The sequence below is a fragment of the Boleophthalmus pectinirostris genome, unplaced genomic scaffold (assembly GCF_026225935.1).
Source record: "Boleophthalmus pectinirostris isolate CB_2022bp ecotype Guang Dong unplaced genomic scaffold, ASM2622593v1 HiC_scaffold_1, whole genome shotgun sequence".
Classification (NCBI taxonomy): Eukaryota; Metazoa; Chordata; class Actinopteri; order Gobiiformes; family Gobiidae; genus Boleophthalmus; species Boleophthalmus pectinirostris.
The window spans coordinates 4,562,372-4,580,207 of record NW_026570970.1 but is presented as its reverse complement, the minus strand read 5'-3'; the positions used below and the strand labels follow the sequence as shown (position 1 = coordinate 4,580,207).

General features: G+C 44.6%; 3 protein-coding genes across 14 annotated transcripts in view; all 3 read left to right on the top strand.

The window, feature by feature from the left end:
• ccdc93 (coiled-coil domain containing 93) overlaps positions 1–1,007 on the top strand; it is a 39,454-nt gene extending 38,447 nt beyond the window's left edge. The window contains 1 exon segment of the mRNA XM_055152239.1: positions 444–1,007. Coding sequence (XP_055008214.1) covers positions 444–500 — 57 coding nt within the window. The 3' untranslated portion in view covers positions 501–1,007.
• Positions 532–3,485, top strand: LOC129408491 (mucin-2-like). 12 transcript variants are annotated; one of them, XM_055152221.1, is made up of 4 exons: positions 532–1,075; positions 1,547–1,675; positions 1,757–1,844; positions 1,956–3,485. In XM_055152221.1, the coding sequence occupies exons 1-4, from the start codon at positions 532–534 to the stop codon at positions 2,095–2,097; spliced, it is 903 nt and encodes a 300-aa protein (XP_055008196.1). In that variant the 3' UTR covers positions 2,098–3,485. The 12 variants fall into 12 exon arrangements, with proteins under 12 accessions (XP_055008196.1, XP_055008190.1, XP_055008179.1 ...); XM_055152215.1 differs by having other exon boundaries at positions 1,757–1,910; positions 1,989–3,485; XM_055152204.1 differs by having other exon boundaries at positions 1,757–1,910; positions 1,978–3,485.
• A 4,281-nt stretch (positions 3,486–7,766) lies between these two features.
• Positions 7,767–17,641, top strand: LOC129408096 (fibroblast growth factor 4A-like). Its single transcript, XM_055150850.1, has 4 exons — positions 7,767–7,896; positions 13,431–13,559; positions 14,430–14,440; positions 17,340–17,641. The coding sequence occupies exons 1-4, from the start codon at positions 7,767–7,769 to the stop codon at positions 17,520–17,522; spliced, it is 453 nt and encodes a 150-aa protein (XP_055006825.1). The 3' UTR covers positions 17,523–17,641.
• Positions 17,642–17,836: the final 195 nt, after the last annotated feature.

Sequence of the window (17,836 nt, the reverse complement as noted above, 5' to 3'; positions counted from 1 at the left end):
CTCAAAACCGAGGTACGTACCGAACCGTGATTTGTGTACCGTTCCACCTCTAGTTATTAGTTAAAAAAAAAATTTAAAAAAGTTTCAATCAGATCTAGTTTACTCAAATACTCCTCTGCCAGTGATTTTGTATTATTATCTCAACAAAACAAAACCAACCACATTTATAATTTTACTTTAATTGTAAAGCGTGACGTCACCATTTACACGATTTTGAAAGTTAAATTTAAAACCTAAAAAAATGCCAAATTGGGAGAAAAAAGCGTAAAATATTTAATAAAATCTTACAAAAAAGAGAGTGTTTTCGTGAAATGAGTAGTCCAATCTGTCCTAGGCACTTTAATACCCCGTGGAAAGTGTAATAATAATAATGTTCTTCGGTTGTTCTCTGCTGAGGAACCTGTCTGAGTTTTCGCTGGTGTCTTTCTTGTTTTGTGTTTCAGGAGTGCCGTAAGAACGAGATGCTGCTGTCCAAGCTGCAGAGTAAAGGTGCCTCCTGATGTTCTCCTCCTCTCCCTCACGCGCTCAAGAATGTACTGTCTACTTGAACATTCCTGTCCACACAAACACCTGTGCCAAACCTCCCAGAGAGCGGCCTTAACCACAGCCTGGCTACACCACATCTCCACCGCATCTCCACCGCATCTCCACCGCATCTCCACCGCATCTCCACCGCATCTCCACCGCATCTCCATCACATCTCCGTCACGTTTCTGTCACATCTCCACCGCATCTCCACAACATCTTCGTCACATCTCCACAACATCTCGGTTATGTCTCCACAACATCTCGGTTATGTCTCCACAACATCTCGGTTATGTCTCCACCACATCTCCACCACATCTCCGTCACGTTTCTGTCACATCTCCACCGCATCTTCACAACGTCTCCGTCACGTCTCCACAACATCTTCGTCACATCTCCACAACATCTCGGTTATGTCTCCACAACATCTCCGTTATGTCTCCACAACATCTCCACACATCTCCACCACATCTCCACCACATCTCCGTCACGTTTCTGTCACATCTCCACCGCATCTTCACAACGTCTCCGTCACGTCTCCACAACATCTTCGTCACATCTCCACAATCTCCACAACATCTCGGTTATGTCTCCACAACATCTCCGTTATGTCTCCACAACGTTTCCATCACATCTCCATCACATCTCCACCCATCTCTCCGTCATCTCCACATTCATCTCCACCATCTCCACGCATCTTCACAACTCTCTCGTCACATCTCCACAAACATCTCCACTCTCAACGTCTCCACACAACGTCTCCACGTCCACATCTCCACAACATCTCTCCACCACATCTCCGTCACCATCTCCACCAATCTCATTCTCCACTCTCACAACATCTCCACACATCTCCACATGTCTCCACAACATCTCCACACACGTCTCCACAACATCTCCCACAATCTCTCTCACAATGTCCCATCACATCCACAACGTTCTCCATCACACTCCATCATCTCACTACATCTCCACATCCGTCACATCTCCACAACATCTCGGTTATGTCTCCACAACATCTCGGTTATGTCTCCACAACGTCTCACATCTCCTCGTTTCCATCACATCTCCACAACGTCTCCGTTATATCTCCACAACGTCTCCATCACATCTGCACGTTTCCATCACATCTCCACAACGTCTCCACAACATCTCCACAACATCTCCACACCACATGTCTCCACAACATCTCCACAACGTCTCCACAACATCTCCACAACATCTCCACAACGTCTCCACCACGTCTCCACAACGTCTCCACAACATCTCCACAACGTCTCCACAACATCTCGGTTATGTCTCCACCACGTCTCCACAACATCTCCACAACGTCTCCACAACATCTCCACAACATCTCGGTTATGTCTCCACAACGTCTCCACAACATCTCCGTTATGTCTCCACAACGTCTCACACACGTCTCCACCAACGTCTCCACAACGTCTCCACAACGTCTCCACAACGTCTCCACAACGTCTCCACCACGTCTCCACAACATCACCGTTTCGAGGAAGTCATCTGGTCCTACTTCATAATGTGGCTGGTCAAAGGGGCTCACAGACACAAAGGTGAAGTTACGTACAGTAAGAAGAGAGGACTAAAGGGGAGAGTGACGGAGGAGGCCTAAACAGGAGAATGACAGGTGAAAGGACTAAAGGGGAGAGTGACGGGGGAGAGTGGACTAAAGGGGAGAGTGACGGGGGAGAGTGGACTAAAGGGGAGAGTGACGGAGGAGAGTCTAAACAGGAGAATGACCGGCGAAATGAATAAAGGGGAGAGTGGCAGGCAAAAGGACTAAAGGGGAGAGTGACGGGAGAGGTCTAAAGGGGAGAGTGATGGAGGAGGCCTAAACGGGAGAATGACAGGTGAAAGGACTAAAGGGGAGAGTGACGGGGGAAGAGGACTAAAGGGGAGAGTGACGGGGGAAGAGGACTAAAGAGGAGAGTGAGATGGAAGAGGACTAAAGGGGAGAATGAGGTGGAAAGGTCTAAAGGTGGGAGTGAGGGGTGAGAGGACTAAAGGGGAGAGTGAGGATAGAGGACTAAAGAGTGTGAGATGAGGCCTAAACGGGAGAATGACGGAGGAGAGGAATAAAGGGGAGACTGATGAGGGAGAGAACTAAAGGTGACACTGACGGGGGAGAGGACTAAAGGGGAGAGTGACGGGGTAAAGGACTAAAGGGGAGAGGCCTAAAGGGGCAAGACCTTAGTTAGCTGGACTGCACGCACACATTTCACATCCATTGACAGTTTTAGAGCAAAAACTTCCAAATTATCACAGGTTACAGTAAAAAAGGGTAAAAAAAATGAACTAAGAATAATAGAGAATGTGACTATAACACCATGTACACGGTTTAATTGCAGAAAAAAACTCCGATTTCATGTTTAGTCCCACTTTAAACCTCCCTGAAGTAATACCAGATCGACTTTCTCAACACAGAATTGCGTAAGAAGGAAGTTTGGCGAGCCAGGCTAAACAGAACACACATTTGTACTAAACATTTACTCGTTCAGTATTTCCTTTTATTTTTTGGGGTTGTGTAGAGCCGATATAATGTGAAAACCTGCTTTATGATTTGCACAATAAAGCACACTGTTAACTTTTGATTAGCAATTATAATTATATGTACCATTTTTACCACTTCCCAGGAATAACACACAACCCACTGAGAAAAGTCTACGCTCACTAACTAAATGTAAAGAATTGTTTTTGCACTTTATAATTTGAGTATTTTATAATGTCTTATTACAAATCACACATACGAACAGTTAATTTAATAATATTCAAATCTACATAATCGCTCCAGAAACAACAGAACGGCTTGCGTACATTTCATAATACCTGAAGTTTTGAAATCATAACAGAATCATCCAGCCTCACTTCCCAAATCAACTGTGTCGAAATGCAGAAAGCCTATTTTTAAATGTTATTACTGTAAAATAAAACTTATGAATTATTGACATCTGCACTTGTATTTTTATTGTGTTTTCATTTTACTGACTTATTACTACTACTACAAGACATGCAGTAGTGTCGTAGTACTCGAGACCGGCTTCGAGACCACTTCTTCACGGTGTTGGACTCGGTCTTGTCTCGGTCTTGAGCTACGTTTAAATGATGAGGGTCTGAGCAGAAGACGCAAAAGTGGCGTCGCGTCTTCACCTTTTATTCCGCGTTTAGACGAGGGTTTTCGGAGGAAATCTGCGTGCATACGATGACGCAAAAGTGTGTGGAATTCGATTGCGTATGAACGCCAGGCGACTCGGTGGTGATGTATGTGACGTGAACGTGTACGCGACCTGAGCAGATCTGACCAGAGTTTTGCTCTTGGGCAGTGTAGACGGAAACGCTACGGCGGAGTGTATTCAACTTTTCCACTCTGGAGGGTGGTTTCAGATTTTTGCGTTTTTGAGCCCCAAAAACGCCGTCACCGTCTAAACGAAAGGCACTTCCGATAAAATATTTTGTCGTTTTTACCCACAAGTGTTCTCATGTAAAAGGGGCCTTGAAGGCGCTCAGACTCGGTCTTGTCTCAGTCTTGAAGGCGCTCGGACTCTTGTCTCAGTCTTGAAGGAACTTGGACCTGGTCTTGTTCCGGTCTTGAAGGCGCTCGGACTCGGTCTTGTCTCAGTCTTGGACTCGGTCTTGTCTCGGTCTTGAAGGCGCTCGGACTCGGTCTTGTCTCGGTCTTGAAGGCGCTCGGACTCGGTCTTGTCTCGGTCTTGAAGGCGCTCGGACTCGGTCTTGTCTCGGTCTTGAAGGCGCTCGGACTCGGTCTTGTCTTCGGTCTTGAAGGCGCTCGGACTCGGTCTGTTTTGGTCTTGAAGGCGCCCGGACTCGGTCTTGTCTCGTCTTGAAGGCGCTCGGACTCGGTCTTGTTTCGGTCTTGAAGGCGCTCTCGGTCTTGTTTCGGTCTTGAAGGCGCTCGGACTCGGTTTTTTCGTTCTTGAAGGCACTTGAACTCGGTCTTGTCTCGGTCTTGAAGGCGCTCGGACTCGGTCTTGTCTCGGTCTTGAAGGCGCTCGGACTCGGTCTTGTCTCGGTCTTGAAGGCGCTCGGACTCGGTCTTTGTTTGTTCTTGAAGGCGCTCGGACTCGGTCTTGTCTCGGTCTTGAAGGCGCTCGGACTCGGTCTTGTCTCGGTCTTGAAGGCGCTCGGACTCGGTCTTGTCTCGGTCTTGAAGGCGTTTGGACTCGGTCCTGTTTTCGGTCTTGAAGGCGTTTGGACTCGGTCCTGTTTCGGTCTTGAAGGCGTTTGGACTCGGTCTTGTCTCGGTCTTGTCTCGGTCTTGTCTCGGTCTTGAAGGCGCTCGGACTCGGTCTTGTCTTGGTCTTGAAGGCGCCCGGACTCGGTCTTGTCTCGGTCTTGAAGGCGCTCGGACTCGGTCTTGTCTCGGTCTTGAAGGCGCTTGGACTTGGCCTTGTCTGTTTTTGGTTTTTTTGGGGGGTTTTTTCAGTAAAGTTTGGCAAGTCCAGGCCTGAAATTCAGTGTGAGAGACGAACTCAGCGTAAATGTGCAGGTTTGTGTGTTAAACTTGTGTGAATGAAACAAAACAAAAAAAACACAACTCCAGGTCTGTTTGTGACAAGGAAACGACATTAGAACAGATCAGAAAATATTCCAACATGGGCCCTTTAACTTATTTGTGTCTTCTACATTCTTGACTTATCTCATCTGCCTTTGCACATTATTCAGGTGTTTCTGTTCTGTTTTTTTTTGTCCCTCCGGGGCCCACGTACTTCGCACACACAGTTAACAGCAGGTCTAGTCACTCACAGATAAAACGACGCAAACAGAATGGAGTGTCCGACGCACAAGAACACACAACTCAGCAACTCCCCCCGGTGTGACGAACGCTCCAAGAAAACCGTTACTGCCACTAAAAGTCCACAAAAACAGAATTTCCACGGGTACTATCCCACCAAACCAGGTCATAATGAGAGAAAAACATGCCGCTGATGTCGTCAACATTACCGGATAAACTCTGTCTGAAGATCTGTCACTGAAATTATAGACTTAAAGGTGCACTGTGTAACTTTTCTAGTGCAGGGACAGCTGTGGAAATGTTATTGTTTTGTCTGGAATGTTCCACAGCATAGATTAAACTCGTCTATCACGAGGGAGACGATCTGTGGAGAGGCGCACCTATTCACAGAAGGAATTACTGTGTTTTTTGGATTATTATTTTATAAAATCGGAGACTAGGAGCCGACATTTCCTGTGTGAAGTCAAGTTGTAGTAATAGAAGAGAGAACAACAGACTGTTAACGTCACATATGAACAGTTCTTCAGATAAACTGTAACATAAACAACAGAACAGAACAAGTTTAACCAAACTCTCCATCTCACTCCAAATCACTAAATCCATTCAATTCTTCATCCTCGGTGTCACTTCTGAACAACTCGACCTCCGGAGGTAAACAATCTGTGTATCATTTGTTCATTAGTTTTTCAATATAAAACCAAAAATAAGAAAATGAAAAAACAAAAAATGTCTTCATTATTTATCTCCAAAACCAAAATGAAAAAACAGACAATGATTTGTTTCTTCAGTTTTCAATTTTGTGTTTAAATGAAGAATGGAAAAAAATGATAACGGCCGTTTAAATGACATCTTAGACTGTGATGTCGGACTTTTGCGCCGCATACAGACTGAACTAGGACTGATCCAGGTCTGTGACCAGAGCGGGACCAGAGTGGACTCCGAGCCTCTGCGGGGTCTGAGTCTCAGCTTCAAGCTCTGGCCCTGCCATGGGCTCTGAGCCTCCGGTCTGGTCCCGGTCTGGTCCCGGTCTCAGTCCCCTGTCTGGTCCTGGTCTGGTCCCAGTCTGGTCCTGGTCTGGTCCCGGTCTGGTCTCTGTCTCAGTCACGGTCTGGTCCCGGTCTGGTCCCGGCCTGGTCCTGGTCTGGTCCCAGTCTGGTCCTGGTCTGGTCCTGGCCTGGTCCCGGCCTGGTCCCGGTCTGGTCCCGGCCTGGTGCCGGTCTGGTCCCGGTCTGGTCCCGGTCTGGTCCTGGTCTGGTCCTGGTCTGGTCTCTGTCTGAATCACGGTCTGGTCCCAGTCTGGTCCTGGTCTGGTCCCTGACCTGGATCAGTCCTGGTTCAGTCCGTATGCGGAGCAAAAGTCTTACAAACGCAGTCACGGAATCACGTAAACACAAACCATTATCCGTTTTTTTTTTTTCCATTTTTCATTTAATCACAAAATCGAAATCTGAGAAAAAAACGAATCATTATCTGTTTTTTCATTTTGGTTTTAGAGACAAATAATGAAGAAAATAGTAGTAATAGTTTTTTCGTTTTCTTATTTTTGGTTTTATATTGAAAAACGAATGAACGAATGACACACGGATTGTAAACACAGAGCCGCTTCCTCTTCTGTGTCGCTGTCGTCAGATTCTGCATCAGGTGCAGTTGAAAGTTGCATGATGCACCAGGAGGATGCAACAGAGAGAACAACATAATAATGCACATTTTAAAATAATAAGTGTTAAGCTCAGTTGTCTTTAAAATGTACAAAGTTTGCCCTGAATAAAGTTTGTCTGTATCACCTAAAAGTAAAAACAACTTGCGCTGGATTAGATTAATGACTCGTCCTTTGTAACATCAAATAATTGAAAGTAACTTTTACACAAATTACATTTTAAATAAAGTATTATTTTAGTTTAGTAGATTTTGAGATGGTGACTTTTACTTTTACTTCAGTAGGAATTAAGCAAAGTAAAAATACTTTCACTTAATTAAAATTTTTCAGTACTTTTTCCACCTCTGCTGATTCTAGTGAAGGTGTGTGCAGTTTAAAAACACAGTGGAGCACTTCTTTTGTGACGTCATGAGCTGGAACGGAGTGTTTTCTGTTTGAGCGACGTGCGCGAATGAAACAAAACACAACTTCAGGTCTGTTTTTGATGAGGAAACATTAAAACAGATCAGAAAACGGCATCATGTAGACTCTTTGTGACCAGCAGCTTCGGTCGCGCTCGTTCACAAAAGTTACACCTTTAACTTCTTTTTCGTTGCTACGTTACGAGCGTCTTTAAATTCTTATCAGGAAACCTCCAATCTGTCGTGATTATGAGTGAACAGACTGTATGCAACAGCCGTCACTGCATGATAACGGGTTTAAAAGCTCCTCTCTGCTCTGCTCTCAACTTTAACACGAGTCCAGACGTTATGGAACTAAACTCCTCCAAACGGAACATGCGCCGAGTGACTTAAACCCGGAGTCCAACTTTGGGATATTATGGACGTATTTCGATTACTGCTCCTCCTGCTGTGTGGATTCGGAGCGCGCGATTGGTCGTCGGGTGCCCAGAAACCGGAGGTCAAAGGACTGTGGGGCCAGAATCTGAGAGAGGTTTTATCCAGAAGAGGTAAGGATTTTTGTGTTTGTTGTTTGAATTTTTTTGGACAAATATTGCGATTGTACACGAACACCCTAATTTTTCCCAGTTATTTGTTGCAATTCAAGTCGTGCAAGTCCAAAGAAGAGCTTGAAATGGTGCAAAAAAATATATATAAAAGAACAAAACACACAAGTCCAAGCTCTGCCAAAACAACCTCAGGAAAAAAGAACAAGATGGTGAAGATTTCCGAAAATAGGATCCATCCTACTTCAAAATACACAGAGAGCATGAATCTGTTGTTGTATTGTGAAAGAGCCCAGGTCCCAAAAGACTGTCAATAGAGGCTTTGCACCGTCACATGTCCCCATGGCAACGGTACCTACGCCGCCATGACACCGGGCACAATATGTCATTAACTTCAGCAGCATCGCAGAAACATGGGCAGGTTTTGTTGTGTATTTGGTTGTTCTAGACCAGGGGTGTCAAACTCATTTTGTTCCGGGGGTCGTATCCAACCGACTTTGATCCCAAAGGGGCTGGATCAGAAAACTCATGTCATATAAACCCCAAAAATAACAATAAGTTCAAATATTTGTGCAGAGAAACACAAATCTATTACAGAAATCTTTTTTAATTGATGAACTCTTTTACAAAATATTATAATATTATGAACAACCTGAAACTTTAAGAAAAATACAATTTCAACACAAAGTTTTAACATGAACATTGTTTAACTTGTATAATAGGAATAAGTAAATTTTTGTTGTAAAATCCTGCACTCGGCTCCACTTTTCTCATGTTGGACATTTTTCTGATGAGGGTGTCACGGTCAACAGTCAAAACGATCGTCCTTTAAGAGCGTTTGGAAAGAGACAAGTCTTCATTTGTGCTGCTCTGGTGGGAGGGGCCACGTACAGAGACGCTGGAGACGCTGCTGTGATAAACACCACAGAAAATTAACAAGATTTTAATAAAAAATAGAATCAAAATATTTTAGTAGAAAATCAGCCAAGGGCCAGATTAAAGGTCTTGGAGGGCCGGATCTGGCCCCGGGCCGCATGTTTGACACCTGTGTTCTAGACGCTCTGAAAGGGATAAAACAAATCATTTTTTTCACTGTTCCTCTGGAAATGACTCATCAGGATCAAACAAGGGAATTATGGAAAAAAAAGATTCTGTCTAGAGAACATAAACCACGAAGAGATTTTCTATGGTCCCATCAAGACACCTGAAGGTATTTTGCTATTTATTGAAAGAAGCACATTTACTGAACTAAAATGTCATTCATTTATCCAGGAAAAGCCGCACTAGTTTATGATTCAACAAACCCACACTGGGCTCCTGTGATCAACATGACGCACGAGTCGAAGAGTCTGTGAGCCGAACCTCCAAAGAATCGACCATGAAAAGATCCTCGCGAACGTTACAAAGATCCACTCACAAAAAACGATTAATTCTAGAAGACAAAGTTGTGGATAAACAAGACAATAAAGAAAACATCAGTCCTATGACGAGCAGTGTTGGGGAGTAACAGATTACATGTACCGGAGTTAAGTAATCAGAGTACAAATTATGAGTAACTGTATTCAGTTACAGTTACTGTTTCAGTGAGTGGTAATTGGATTACAGTTACTTTGTTAAAATAAATGGATTACAGGGCGGTATTTTTCTGTTTTCACATTTTGGGCTAAACCAGGACTAAAACCAGGACTAAAACCAGGACTAAAACAGGTCTAAACAATATGACACTTCACACTTAACTTAACTTAACAGTAGGTGGACATCATTTAAAGCAGCAGTGATCTCATATAAAAATGTTTTCTCTATCAATAATATTTTTAATATGTTTAAGTAAAGTCTGGGCTTCTTATTTTCTTTTAGCAGATAAAACAAAACATCTTTTGTTCAGATCCTCGTCTTTGCTTCTCTACAGTAAAACAAAAGTCTGTTCATGGAGACTTGGGCTCAACAACCAGTTTGACAAGAATGTTCAGGATGTGGTCGCTACGTTCATGTAGTTTTAAAAAGCACAACAATATCAAGTAATCCAAAGTATTCAGATTACATTACTCACCTTAAGTAATTTAATGGATTCCGTTACAAACTACATTTTGCAGTATGTAATCTGTAATCTGTAGGGGATTACATTTTAAAAGTAAACTTCCCAACACTGACGACGAGTGACATGTTTATATGTGCTGGAAGATACAGTTTCTACTGCAAATGTTTTCTTTTTACATTTTAGTTCAGTAAATGTGCTTCTCTCATTAAATAAACTATGAAACAATTTAAATAGTAAATACCTTGATGAAAGTGACGTGAGTGTGTCTTGATGGTGCCATTGGAAATCTCTTCGTGGTTTATGTTCTCTAGACATAATCGGCATCTTTTTTTTCGATAATTTCTTTGTTTGATCCTGATGAGTCATTTCCAGAGGAACAGTGAAGAAACGAATCATTTTATCCCTTTCAGAGCATCTAGAACAACCAAATACACAACAAAACCTGCCCATGTTTCTCCAATGCTGCTGAAGTCAATGACATAGGCTGAGTTCAGACTGCAGCCTGAAGTGACCCAAATCCGATTTTTTGGCCCCTATGTTCCTGTATCTGATCTTTTAATGACAGTCTGAACGACACAGATCTGATTTTTTCAAATGTGACCCAGGACACTTGGATATTTGCTCCTGAAACTGATACATATCTGATCTTTTGACATGTGACTTCAGTCTGAACGGACAAAGTGCATTCATCCACCTACACTTTATCAACAAGACACAAACGTCACTATTCTGCACTGAAGTAGGTGAAAATTGTTAATGAACTCTGTGTCACTGAAGTGAAGCACATCACCACTCACCACTCTTGGCTCCGTCTCCACATCCACACGTTTCTTTCAACGGACTGAACCACAAAACACCACGACCAAAAACCTCGTCCTTCTCCTTCTCAATCTCCTCCTTAAAACAAGTAAGTTGTTCATGTTCTGGCTCCGGTACGAGAGGAACTTTAAAATCTCCAGGTGCTCGATGCTGCGTCCATGTTTGGACAACTTCTGTAAACACAGAGACGCTCGCTGCGGTTGACGTCGTCGTGTCTCCAGTGTCACATGTGGGACACTTTTGGGCCGTTTAATGTTCACACTGGAGTCACATACAAGTCACATTTAACTGGAAATGTGAACGACCTCGAAAAAACATCGGATTTCACAATAAAAATTGGAATTGAGCGTTAAGCCCTGCAGTCTGAACGTAGCCATATTGTGCCCGGTGTCATGGTGGCGTAGGTACCGTTGCCATGGGGACACGTGACGGTGCGAAGCCTCTATAGTCCGGAAAATACGGTAGCTGTGCCTCCATGTCCTGTGTCCAAAACAACAACCTCATGTCCTGCTTCCTCTTCTGTGTCCGCACATGCTCAGTCTCACAGATTCTGGCAAATCGTCTCGTGGAACGACTTCAACAGAGCGAAACCCTCACAAGAGGCGACCGGATTTCAGACAAGTTTGATTTTCTTGCAACAATGTCGATCGGGAGCTGGTCGTGAGGGATTAATCGTTTTTTTTTACCCCATGTTTACAACACGAAGCACGACACACGATGAATCCAAAACTCGGCCCGATCCCCAAAACAGTCGCACGAGTGAAAAATCGGCTCAAAAAGGGTCAAAAATCGCGACAGTCCTTTTTTCAAACGTTGTGCATGTGTGACACCACCTTCCTCCTCCACAGCTCCACAAGTAGAAACATCTCCTCCCGCTTTTTTACTCTAGAAATCACGCTTGTTTACAGCCGGTGCTCGTTCAGATTTACCGTTGACGTGTCCTGTCTAGAAGTAATTTATCGACCGACGCGCCTTCAGTTTTTAGACCCTTCGTCTGCTTCCGTCGCGCCATCGCTGGAAGGAATCTCCAAGAATCACCTCAGTTTGTCTTCGCTCCTTTTCCCCTTCTCTTCTTCTTTCAGCGACCTCAAAAACAGACTTTCTTTTGCGGCGAACTGCTCGTGGATTCTCGTCCGCCATCGCGACAAACTTTGTGCGAATTGCGAAGAAGCGACGGTTTGAAAAAGCTTCGAAGAACCGCTGCATAAACCACGTAATCCCGAGTCAGATACACTAGAGATGCAGGGAGTTTGATTGACAACCTAACAGCCAATAGAAAATGAGGCAGCCTCGTTTTCTATTGGCTGATGTTTATCTGGCCTCAGATCCTTCACAGTCAGTGTTGGGAAGGTGACTTTTAAAATGTAATCCCCTACAGATTACAGATTACATACCCTAAAATGTAGTTTGTAACGTAATCCATTTAATTACTTAAAGTGAGTAACGTAATCTGAATACTTTGGATTACTTGATATTCAGTAGAGAAGCAAAGATTAGACAAGATGTTTTGTTTGCTAAAAGAAAATGAAAAGCCCAGATTTTACTTAACCGTATTAAAAATATTACTGATAGAAGAAGAGACACGTCCCCACAGCATGATTTAGACCTGTTAAATCCTGTTTTAGTCCTGGTTTAGACCTGATTTTAGACCTGGTTTAGACCTGATTTTAGACCTGGTTTAGACCTGGTTTAGATCTAGTTTAGATTTGGTTTTAGTCCTGGTTTAGTCCTGGTTTAGACCTGGTTTAGACCTGGTTTAGATCTAGTTTAGATCTAGTTTAGACTTGGTTTTAGTCCTGATTTAGTCCTGGTTTAGACCTGGTTTTTGACCTGGTTTAGATCTAGTTTAGCTCTAGTTTAGACTTGGTTTTAGTCCTGGTTTAGTCCTGTTTTAGTCCTGGTTTAGACCTGGTTTAGATCTAGTTTAGACTTGGTTTTAGTCCTGGTTTAGTCCTGTTTTAGTCCTGGTTTAGACCTGGTTTTTGACTTGGTTTAGATCTAGTTTAGCTCTAGTTTAGACCTGGTTTTAGTCCTGGTTTAAACCTGGGTTTAGTCCTGGTTTAGATCTAGTTTAGACCTGGTTTTAGTCCTGGTTTAAACCTGGTTTTAGTCCTGGTTTAAACCTGGTTTAAACCTGGTTTTAGTCCTGGTTTAAACCTGGTTTTAGTCCTGGTTTAGATCTAGTTTAGACCTGGTTTAGTTTAGGCAATGAGTGGAATTACCAAAAAAAAAAAAAAAGAAAAGCAAAAAGCAGGATATAGTCCAAAGTGTGAAAACAGGAAAACACCTCTGTGTAATCCATTTATTTTAACAAAGTAACTGTAATCCAATTACCACTCACTGAAACAGTAACTGTAACTGAATACAGTTACTCATCATTTGTACTCTGATTACTCCGGTACATGTAATCTGTTACTCCCCAACACTGTCCACAGTTGATAGATTTTCATTCTTTTTTTTTTCTTGGTCATCATAAGTACAAAGCTGCTGCGTCTCTGTAATGGTGTTTTAAATTTTCACTGACAATTTGAAACAAAAACAAAACAAAACAAAAAAAAAATCTCCATACAACCTTTAAAAACACAACGAGCGGAGCAGGAAGAGCAGCGCCGCAGTTTTGGAGAGAACCGTGCGTCTCCGTGAGTGTGGCGTCTGTTTTCACCTGCTCTTGTGTTCTCAGATCCTGCCCCGTGGTGGAGCAGCGGCGCCCCCCACAGGAAGCTGCTGTACTGTCGCGTGGGGAAGGGCTTCCACCTGCAGATCCCGTCCGGGGGAGAGATCCGCGGCGTGCACAGTCCGGACGAGTCCTGTGAGTCCCCCAAAAAAAAAAAAAAAAAACAAAAAACTGGAATTTCACAGGGAGACGCGCGTGAGAAAGTTTTTCAATATAAAACCAAAACTAAGAAAATGAAAAAAATCAACAGTTTTCTTCATTATTTGTCTCCAAAAACCAAAATGAAAAAACAGATGATGATTCGTTTGTTCAAATGAAAAATGGAAAAAAAATGGATAACTGAACCAGGACTGAACCAGGACTGAACCGGGACTGAACCGGGACTGAACCGGGACTGAACCGGGACTGAACCGGGACTAAAACAGGACTAAACCGGGAACTAAACCGGGACTGAACCAGGACTAAACCGGGACTGAACCAGGACTGAACCAGGACTTAAATCTGGACTAAACCAGGACTAAACCGGGACTGAACCAGGACTAAACCGGGACTGAACCAGGACTAAACCGGGACTAAACCAGGACTAAATCTGGACTAAACCAGGACTAAACCGGGACTGAACCAGGACTGAACCAGGACTAAACCGGGACTAAACCAGGACTAAACTGGGACTAACCAGGACTGAACCAGGACTAAATCTGGACTAAACCAGGACTAAACCAGGACTAAACCATTACTAAACCGTTTTCAGTCCTGGTCTGATCCCGGTCTGAGTCCCCGTCTCAATCATGGCCTGGTCCTGGTCTGGTCCCACTCTCAGTCCCGGTCTGTTCCCGGTCTGGTTCAGTCTCAGTCCCGCTCTCAGTCCTGGTCTGGTCCCGGTCTGAGTCCCCGTCTCAATCATGGCCTGGTCCTGGTCTCAGTCCTGGTCTCAGTCCTGATCTCAGTCCTGGTCCTGTTCCCGGTCTCAGTCCTAGTCTTATTTCTGGTCTGATCCGGTCTCAGGCCCGGACTCAGTCCCCAGTTTCAGTCCTGGTCCCTGGCTCAGTCTTGGTCTGGTCCCGGTCTAAGTCTCGGTCTGGTCCTAGTCTGGTCCCGGTCTGGTCCCGGTCTGTCCCGTCTCAATCACGGCCTGGTCTGGTCTGGTCGGTCTCCGGTCTGGTCTAGTCCCCGTCTCAAGTCCCCGTCTCAATCACGGCCTGGTCCTGGTCTGGTCCCAGTCTCAGTCCCGGTCTGGTCCAGGTCTGATCCCCCTCTGGTCCCGGTCTGAGTCCCCTTCTCAATCACGGCCTGGTCTTGGTCTGGTCCTGGTCTCAGTCCTGGTCCTGGTCCCGATCTCAGTCCTAGTCTTAGTTCTGGTCTGACCTCGTCTCAGGCCCAGGCTCAGTCCCGGTTTCAGTCCTGGTCCCGGGCTCAGTCTTGGTCTAGTCCCGGTCTAAGTCCTGGTCTGGTTCCGGTCTGGTCGGCCCTGGTTTAGTCCTGGTTTAGTCCTGGTTCAGTCCTGGTTTAGTCCTGGTTCAGTCCTGGTTCAGTCCTGGTTTAGTCCTGGTTTAGTCCTGGTTTAGTCAGTCCTGGTTTCAGTCCTGGTTTTAGTCCTGGTTCAGTCCTGGTTTAGTCCTGGTTTTAGTCCTGGTTCAGTCCTGGTTTAGTCCTGGTTTAGTCCTGGTTTAGTCCTGGTTCAGTCCTGGTTTAGTCCTGGTTTAGTCCTGGTTTAGTCCTGGTTTAGTCCTGGTTCAGTCCTGGTTTAGTCCTGGTTTTAGTCCTGGTTCCTGGTTTAGTCCTGGTTTCCTGGTTCAGTCCTGGTTTAGTCTGGTTTTAGTCCTGGTTTAAGTCCTGGTTCAGTCCTGGTTTAGTCCTGGTTTAGTCCTGGTTTAGTCCTGGTTTAGTCCTGGTTCAGTCCTGGTTTAGTCCTGGTTTAGTCCTGGTTCAGTCCTGGTTTAGTCCTGGTTTAGTCCTTGGTTTAGTCCTGGTTTAGTCCTGGTTTTAGTCCTGGTTTAGTCCTGGTTTAGTCCTGGTTTAGTTCGTTTTTAGTTTTAGTCCTGGTTCAGTCCTGGTTTAGTCCTGTTTAGTCCTTTAGTCCTGGTTTAGTCCTGGTTCAGTCCTGGTTTAGTCCTGGTTTAGTTCTGATTTAGTCCTGGTTTAGTCCTGGTTCAGTCCCTGGTTCCTGGTTTAGTCCTGGTTTGGTTTTTAGTCCTGGTTTAGTCCTGTTCAGTCCTGGTTTAGTCCTAGTCCTGTTTAGTCCTGGTTTAGTCCTGGTTCAGTCCTGGTTAGTTTAGTCCTGGTTTAGTCCTGGTTTAGTTCTGTTTTAGTCCTGGTTTAGTCCTGGTTCAGTCCTGGTTTAGTCCTAGTTTAGTTCTGGTTTAGTCCTGGTTCAGTCCTGGTTTAGTCCTAGTTTAGTTCTGGTTTAGTCCTGGTTTAGTTCTGTTTTAGTCCTGGTTTAGTCCTGATTAAATTCTGTTTTATGACCTATTTTAGACCTGGTTTAGTCCTGCTTTTAGACCTAGTTTAGTCCTGGTTTTAGTCCTGGTTAAATTCTGGTTAAATCCTGGTTTAGTCCTGTTTTAGACCTGGTTTAGTCCTGATTAAATTCTGTTTTAGACCTGGTTTAGACCTGGTTTAGTTCTGGTTTTAGACCTGGTTCTGTCCTGGGTTAGTCCTGTTTTTCGTCCTGGTTTAATTCTGGTTAAATCTTGTTTCAGTCCTGGTTTAGTCCTGTTTTAATCCTGGTGTTAGACCTGGTTTAGTCCTGGTTTTCGTCATGGTTTAATTCTGGTTAAATCCTGGTTTAGTCCTGTTTTAGTCCTGGATTAGTTCTGTTTTAGTCCTGGTTTAGACCTGGTTTAGACCTGGTTTAGACCTGGTTTAGACCTGGTTTAGTCCTGGTTTAGTCCTGGTGTAGACCTGGTTTAGTGTTTAGACCTGGTTTAGTTCCTGGTGTTTAGTTCTGGTTTAGTTCTGGTTTAGTTCTGGTTTAGACCTGGTTTAGTCCTGGTTTAGTCCTGGTTTAGTCCTGGTTTAGACCTGGTTTAGACCTGGTTTAGACCTGGTTTAGTCCTGGTGTAGACCTGGTGTATACCTGGTTTAGTTCTGGTTTAGTTCTGGTTTAGTTCTGGTTTAGTTCTGGTTTAGACCTGGTTTAGTCCTGGTTTAGTTCTGTTTTAGTCCTGGTTTAGACCTGGTTTAGACCTGGTTTAGACCTGGTTTAGACCTGGTTTAGACCTGGTTTAGTTCTGGTGTAGACCTGGTGTAGACCTGGTGTAGACCTGGTTTAGACCTGGTTTAGTCCTGGTTTAGTCCTGGTTTAGTTCTGGTGTATACCTGGTTTAGTTCTGGTTTAGTTCTGGTTTAGTTCTGGTTTAGTTCTGGTGTAGACCTGGTGTAGACCTGGTGTAGACCTGGTTTAGACCTGGTTTAGTCCTGGTTTAGTTCTGGTTTAGTCCTGGTTTAGACCTGGTTTAGTCCTGGTTGGGTTTAGTTCTGGTTTAGTTCTGGTTTAGTCTGGTTTAGTTCTGGTTTAGTTCTGGTTTAGTTCTGGTTTAGTTAGACCTGGTTAGTCCTGGTTTAGTTCTGTTTTAGTCCTGGTTTAGACCTGGTTTAGTCCTGGTTTAGACCTGGTTTAGACCTGGTTTAGACCTGGTTTAGTGGTTTAGTTCTGGTTTAGACTGGTTAGACCTGGTGTAGACCTGGTTTACCTGGTTTAGACCTGGTTTAGTTGGTTTAGTCCTGGTTTAGTCCTGGTTTAGTCCTGGTTTAGACCTGGTTTTAGTTCTGGTTTAGTTCTGGTTTAGACCTGGTTTAGTTCTGGTTTAGTTCTGGTTTAGTTCTGGTTTTGGGGACCTCTGTTATAGGCGATGACGATGATTTCTCGAGGCTTCTCGGTTGATTTCCAAGTCCCGTTCTTTTTGTGGTCTCCAGGAGAACTTCACGGACGAATGTCGCCTGAAGGAGACTCTGCTGGAGAACCACTACAACACGTACTCGTCTGAGCTGTACCCCGGACTCCACCTGGGCCTGTCCCACCGCGGGGACGTCAAGAGGGGCACCAGAGTCACCCCCAACCAGCCCTGTGCCCACTTCTTACCCCGGCGGACGCTGTGAGGGACCACGGACTTGATATTGAGGAGAAACCAGGTCCCGGGGCTTTCAAATCGACGGGCAGAGCTCAGTGGTTCGTGTCTCCAGATTAGTCTCGCCCGGTGAGGTTCTTCCGGTGTCTCTGTGCCGATTGTGTTCATGGATCACGTGATCGCTTTGACCAATCAGAGCGAGAGGAGCTGGAGCTGAGCCGGTGTTCTGTCGAAATGGGCTGCCCCGTCGAAATGAGCTTCCAGCAGCTTCAGGGCCTCTCCACACGACTAAGTTTTTTTGGTCGAAACGCTGAAGTTTTTGTTCGTTTTGGCCTTTCGTTCCAC

Excerpts from the sequence above, each read along its gene's own strand:
- LOC129408096 (XM_055150850.1), top strand. The coding sequence starts at position 7,767 with ATGGACGTATTTCGATTACTGCTCCTCCTGCTGTGTGGATTCGGAGCG. Across the intron at positions 7,897-13,430 it reads AGAGGTTTTATCCAGAAGAG|ATCCTGCCCCGTGGTGGAGC; the intron begins GTAAGGATTTTT and ends TTGTGTTCTCAG.
- LOC129408491 (XM_055152201.1), top strand. The coding sequence starts at position 532 with ATGTACTGTCTACTTGAACATTCCTGTCCACACAAACACCTGTGCCAA. Across the intron at positions 1,076-1,546 it reads GTCACGTCTCCACAACATCT|CGGTTATGTCTCCACAACGT; the intron begins TCGTCACATCTC and ends TCCACAACATCT. Across the intron at positions 1,911-1,988 it reads CTCCACAACGTCTCCACAAC|GTCTCCACAACGTCTCCACC; the intron begins ATCTCCGTTATG and ends CGTCTCCACAAC.